A 6,223-nucleotide genomic window follows, 5' to 3' on the forward strand; every position below is an offset into this window, starting at 1 on the left:
ACCTCCTTCTGGAAGGCCCGAACCTGGGTAAACTCCTTGTCTCACCTTACCATCTCGATTGGTTGCTCACACGCTCCTCTAAACAAACTCGTTGTTGCTCGACAACATTGTTGATTTACGAAACACCGACATGGTATTTCCGGGTCAGAAGGTGGCAACACTTGTGCCTTACTTTCCTATTGGGGACACTGTTCTGGAGTTGGTTCCGATTGGGGGAACTCGTGATTGGCCATTGGTGACGCATGTGGCACCGACTGTATGGATGAGTGAGGGAGGGGATGTGGCAAGATTGCGGTAGCCCACTCTTGGGTGTATTCATAGGGCCGTTGTGGTCTGTTTGTTGTGGTGGAGTTGGAGCTGCAGGGTGGAGTGGTCCCTACAATAACGATGCCATTCTACAAGTGCCGCAGTTGAGGATCTTTTGTGGCACCAACCTAGCGTTGTTCTTCGTTGTTGATCGTTTTTGGATCCAGAGCTGCCTAGCTGCTAGCGTGTGTGGCTAATCGCTTGGCATGGATCTTCATGTTGCTTTGATCTTTGTTGTGTTAGCTTGTCGGTGGTCATTATGGTGAAATCGGCCTAGCTTGCTTCAGGAGAAGTGATGACACCGACATCAGTGCAGCCTCGACAATGCTCTCTACAATAGTGTATGTGGCGTTTTTTTGTGCATGCCAAATAGCGAGGTGTCACTTTTTTCTTCTTCAGTTTTTTGCTAATGAACTAGTCAACTCTCTTCCTCATGGTTAATGAAAATGACAAATCTTTTCTTTGTTCAGAAAAAAAAAATCAAGCCTATCAATTTTGATATGATAAATGTTGTCATTGATACTTTCCAGTCGAATAGCCGATATGGCAGATGGGGTATCGGCATCAACCGGCCCTTGGTTGAATTGAACAATCACGGATAACCGTTAGATGGTTAGCTGTCATAGTCCAGCCATCTCTCCACCCTTTTTAATCCTGAAAACATAATAGTGGTGAAGTCAGATACGCCACCTGGAGTCGGACCGATTGGCCAACAGAAAGCACTTGGTCACTCACAAGAACTGGCAATCATTTGGTTACATGTTATGTTAGTTGTCCTCGTAAAGATATTGTAGGAGTATATAATAATTAGGACACGCACTAAAAGATGGAGCACTGTACAATCAGACAAGTAGAGCTGCTGGTCAAGCCTATGCTGATGGCGACCTTTATTCGTTCGTCTCTAATTTTATCCTTCTTTTCTGCTACACGCGTCATAGCACGCACTATAGTTATACTACTACGTGTACGAGTGATGAATTGGAGAACAATGTCTGCCGTCGTGGGGGGAGGGGACTGGAACTGGAGCTGGCCGGCTGGCGCGCATCGGGTGCGGTGACAGGACGCCGCAACAGAAACGGAGATCGGTCTTCATCACCATTCATCAGTCTCACATGCCACCAGATGGACGCAAAGCAACCGCCTCGCTGCCCTGCCGACACACATGGTACCGCGCCAGCACTGCACGCCATGAAAATATATGCTTCCCCTCCCCACCACTCCATCAGTGCGTGCTCTAGTCTGGCTATAAAGTTCCCAGCTCCCAACTCCCGAAAGATATATGCGCAGCTAGCCAGCCCACGGCGCATTGTCGGCCGTCACAAGAGCATCTCTCCCGCGGCAACAGCTCGGCCCTAGCTTCTTATCATCAGTTCTCTTGCGGCCACTCGGATCGCGCGCGATGCTGCAGCTTTGCAGCCGGCGCGTCCTCGTCGTCGCCTTGGCGGTGGCCGTCCTGGGCGCCGCTAACCCGCGCGCCGCCGTGGACGCGTACAAGAACTACACCGTCGGCGACGACAAGGGCTGGTACGACGGCCTCGCGGTCGACTACCAGGCTTGGGCCGAAGGCTACAACTTCACCCTCGGAGATTTTCTCAGTGAGTATACACACAGTCGCATGCTCTAGCTGCATCCATCGATCGCTCTTATTACCTTGTACGCATCGTCCATGAAGTCTCTAGTTTTAAGGCCCACGTTCGCTTTGCCAAGTTCAGTCGGCCTGTGAGACTTCTCTGCTCTTCTCGACGCTCAATTAGCGTGGCCCCTAGCTAGGTATCGAAAGCAGCTGCGTTTATCCATCGGTTTCCCTGTACGTGCACATGGCTAGCTCGTGGGTGAAAGGTGCAACATCATGCTCCATTTGCCTGGTCGCTTTGCCAGTCACGAACAGTTATAGTAGAAACGACGGTGTACATCTGTTGTCAATCATTGATCATTCATCTTTTTACAGCAACCGATGGCCATTATCAACTACTATCACGGCCTCTGTTTTCCCAGCTCGTACAACCGTTTCTCACGCTGCAAAAGTTAAACTAACCGTTTCGCGTGTCCGTCGTGATGCAGTATTCAACACGGACAAGAATCACTCGGTGGTGCAGACACGGAACGAGACCCTGTACAAGAGCTGCGACTACGACGACTCCGGCCTCGACGACACCGTCGATTGGTCCGCCGCCGCGCCGGAGTTCAGCAAGGATGCCGTCACCGCCGCCGTGCCACTGCTCAAGGAGGGCAGAACGTACTTCTTCTCCGGGAACTACGACGGCGAGCAGTGCGAGAACGGCCAGCGCTTCGCCATAGCCGTCGCACACGGCCAAGGCCTCCCGCCGGACCTCAGGCCGCCGGTGGCCGACGCGCCAGGGCCAGCAGCCGGACCCGACAGCGCCGACAGGGCGCCGGCCTTCGACTTCAGCCACCCAAAGAACGTCTCCACGCCGTCGGAAACCGGTGCTTCCGATGACGAGACGAGTACCAGTACTTCGGATTCTACTCTAAATCTAGCCAGTTTGGGGGCTGGCCTGATCATGGCTCTCAGTGTGCTCTTTGCGGTGCAAGTATAAAAGCTGTACATGATGCTTTAGCGGCTGGTTCGTTTTGTCGTACCTAAATTGTAAGGTTTATTATTTTTGCAAATATAATGATGTAGCTTCATGTACGGAAATTCGCAAGGACGCGCACCTGCCCAGCAGCGCCAGCTGCATGATGGCCTCACGAGTCACGACCCAAAAAGTCGTGGTTTCCCGCACGAGGGTATAACAAGTTTTATTTTCTGAAACTTATGATTTTTTTCAGTCACTCGTATCAAGTTTCAAAGTTGAAACTTAAAGCTTGCTATTTTGTTGGCTGTAGGTTCTAAAACAAATGATTTTGTCGGTCGCACATACATGTTTCAGAAGTTGAAACTTAAAGAAACTTTTAAAACTCGTCAAAACGTATTTAAAATGAATCTCATTTGAAAGGCCTTGTCACCAGAAACATGAATATGAAAACAAAACTTAATTTAAATTTTTGATTCAAAAGATAGGGAAGATTGAAAATCGAAAGCCTCTCACGCTACACGAATCGAAAGATAGAAAAGATTGAAAATTGAAAGATAGAAACACAAATATGAAAACGGAACTTAATTTAGACTTTTGGGTTGCGTGTTACAAATCCTCCCCCGCTTCATGTAGAAGTGTTAAAATACTTTGTTAAGAGAAAGTGTTTTTCTGCTCACGAGCTCAAATGTACCTGAAGTGAACAGTAAAATGAAGAAATATTTTTAAAAAAACTATATTTTATTTTGGCAACAAATATTGAATAATTGGCTATATATGTGCAATTTTTTTGAAGAAAAAACATAACTAATGTTCGGTAAAAGAATCAATGCTTTCAAATGCTTTTAAAAAATAATCCTTTTAGAGCATCAATTTTGTTTTTTCTGCCGAGGCCATTTAGGAATGTTTTATCTTCATGAAAATGTTTACACGTATAGACAAATCGTCAATGTTTGTTGCAAAATAATCAGATTCTTTTAATTTAGTTTACTATATATTTTTTATTTATTAGTGACGAGGAAGTATTTGAACTCGCAAGCAGAGAAACTCCATATCCGTTGTCAAGACACTTCCAATGCACTGGCTCTTTTCCTTTTAGAAACATAGTATAGATACAGACATTCACATGCATACACACAACATTCACTCCTATGAATGCACACGCGCTCGCATATCATATCCCTATGAGCACATTGAGATACAGAGCCGAATAACTACACGATCTACGAAGAGATGCGAGATGGCGCTTCGGTCTGGCGACCCGGGGGGCGACTCGGGGGGCGACGCCGCCCGCGGCCCCGCGGCGGAGGCGGATGGCTGGACGGAGGTGCGGCCCGCTCCGGGGTGCCCGTGGCGGCGCTCGCCGCCTAGGGCGGGGCCCCCTGCCCCGTCCCTCTCCGGCAGCAGGTTCTGGGCTCTGGTGGGGTGCGATTCCGACGACGACGACGACGAGGTAAGGAGTGAGGTAAGTGCAGGTGGCGGTGGTGGTTCGCCGAGGCCCCGTGCGGGGTGCTCGGTGGGTGACTTTGTCGCCTGAGCGGAGGAGCTGGGGGGCTCTCTCATGGCAGGTCGCCGGCGCGCGTTCGCCCCTGGTGGACGCGGCGGTCGTGGACTGGCCCCGTGGATCTGGCGCCCGCCAAGGGGTGTGGACGCGGGCCCGGAGGGGCGCTCGAATGCCCGGCCGGCGGTGGCGCGCCTCGATCTAACGTTGGTCGCGCCGCCAGCAGGTGCGGCGTGCTCGCCGGAGTCGACAGGGGTCGACGACGGCGGCGGGGCGGACTCTGCAAGGGAGACGCAGCCCGCGGCTAGGGTTTCGGCGTTGGCAGCGCCCGGGCCGGACGCCTTGCTGGGCTTGTCGGAATGGCCCAGTTTGCCTGTTAGCGGGCCGGGAGGCCCAGTGGTCGAACCTAGTGTGCCAGCGCCAGCAGGGTCGCAGGGGCGCCCCCCTGTGCTTGGGCCTGGTCGGCCTGGCCCGGCCGCCTCAGGCCCGCAAGGGAAGAGGCCTGGGCCCATCGCGACGGGGGATGAGCGGCCGCCCCAGCCTATTTATAGGTGGTTGTGGCTGCCGAAGGGTGCCCTAGATCTGTCGCTAGGGTTTCTCGCATCCCCCTCGCAGGTGCGGCGGCTCGGGCATCGCGCGCGTCGCCTGCGCCGCTCCGCCTCTCCACCTCCACTCACTCGCTCGTTCGCCACCGCGGTGAGGATGGGCTCCCGCCGCGTGGAGAAGCCACCCATGTCGCCTCCGATCCCGGCGGCGGAGAGGCAACGCGAGCAAGATCTGCGGGCGAAGGCGCTCGCCAAGGTCTCGTCGCCGCCGGCGGGCGAGGCGGGCTGGGGGCCGCCGCCTCCCTGGTGGCTTGCGGAGCAAGAGCGGAAGAAGGAGGAAGAGCGTGAGTGCAAAAGGAAGAAGAAAGAGGAGTACCGGCGCCGTGGGCTTGAACAGAAGAAGGAGCTCAAGAGGAAGGAATCCCTCCTTCCTCTGAGCGGCGAGCGGGCTGGGGATCCTCTCGCCAAGAAGCAGAAGCAGAAGGGGGCAGGCTCGGCGCTCCCACTGCTGGCTGCCGGGCCGTCGGCGTCGAAGGGCTCGGCTGACGCCCCGATACCAGTGGAGGAACTCGATGGGCCAGAGTGCTTCACATGCGGGAGGGTGGGCCATTACCAGAATATGTGCCATTTCAAGCCTCTGTGTGTCGTCTGCCACGAGGAGGGGCACGCATCGGCACACTGCCCCACGCACGGTCGGCCTCTGCAGATGCAGATCATGGGCAACGCCATCCCCGGCGAGGGCTTCTTCTGCCTGCCCTTCGTGGAGTCGGCGGGCGAGGAGGTCAGTGCCCCGGCGGTGGCGGACGCGGCGCTCATCTCGGCGGCACCGGGCAAGCTGTCAGTCTCGATCTTGGAGGCGGAACTCCCCCACCTCTTCGAAGGGGATTGGGACTGGCAGGTGGTGGACGTCGGGGACGACTTGTTCTCCGTCGTCTTTCCCGACAAGGCCATGCTGCGAATGGCGACGCGCAGTGGCAAGCTGTACCTCTCCCTCAACGACATCATGGCAGAGATCAAGGAAGCTGTTCTGGAGACTCCCAAGGCCGAAATCATGCCGGATGTGTGGGTCAAACTTTGGGGAGTGCCACCCAAGCATCGCCGCGTGGACCGTCTCATGGCGGGGACTGTGATGATCGGGCGCCCGATGGAAGTGGACAAGGCGTCGTTGGCGGGGCTGGGTCCTGTGCGGATGCGTTTTGCGTGTCGCTCCCCGGCCAAGATCAAAGGGTTTGTTCAAATCTGGTTCAACAGCAAGGGCTTTACCATCCGGATGGAGGCCGAGGCGGGTGGCAGGCTGGGAGGTGCCCCCCCTCCCCCTCCCCCGGCTAGCAAGGACA

General features: G+C 54.5%; 1 protein-coding gene across 1 annotated transcript; it reads left to right on the forward strand.

Moving 5' to 3' along the window:
- The first annotated feature begins 1,524 nt into the window (after positions 1-1,524).
- On the forward strand, positions 1,525-3,095 carry LOC123058118 (blue copper protein 1b). The gene is made up of 2 exons (XM_044480941.1): positions 1,525-1,901; positions 2,368-3,095. Exons 1-2 carry the CDS (start codon positions 1,706-1,708, stop codon positions 2,862-2,864), a joined length of 693 nt encoding a protein of 230 aa, XP_044336876.1. The 5' UTR covers positions 1,525-1,705; the 3' UTR covers positions 2,865-3,095.
- The last annotated feature ends 3,128 nt before the right edge of the window (positions 3,096-6,223 follow it).

Source organism: Triticum aestivum, chromosome 3A, assembly GCF_018294505.1.
Source record: "Triticum aestivum cultivar Chinese Spring chromosome 3A, IWGSC CS RefSeq v2.1, whole genome shotgun sequence".
Classification (NCBI taxonomy): Eukaryota; Viridiplantae; Streptophyta; class Magnoliopsida; order Poales; family Poaceae; genus Triticum; species Triticum aestivum.

Coding starts and splice junctions, on each gene's coding strand:
- LOC123058118 (XM_044480941.1), top strand. CDS start 1,706: ATGCTGCAGCTTTGCAGCCGGCGCGTCCTCGTCGTCGCCTTGGCGGTG. Junction 1,902..2,367: donor CACCCTCGGAGATTTTCTCA/GTGAGTATACAC, acceptor GTCGTGATGCAG/TATTCAACACGGACAAGAAT.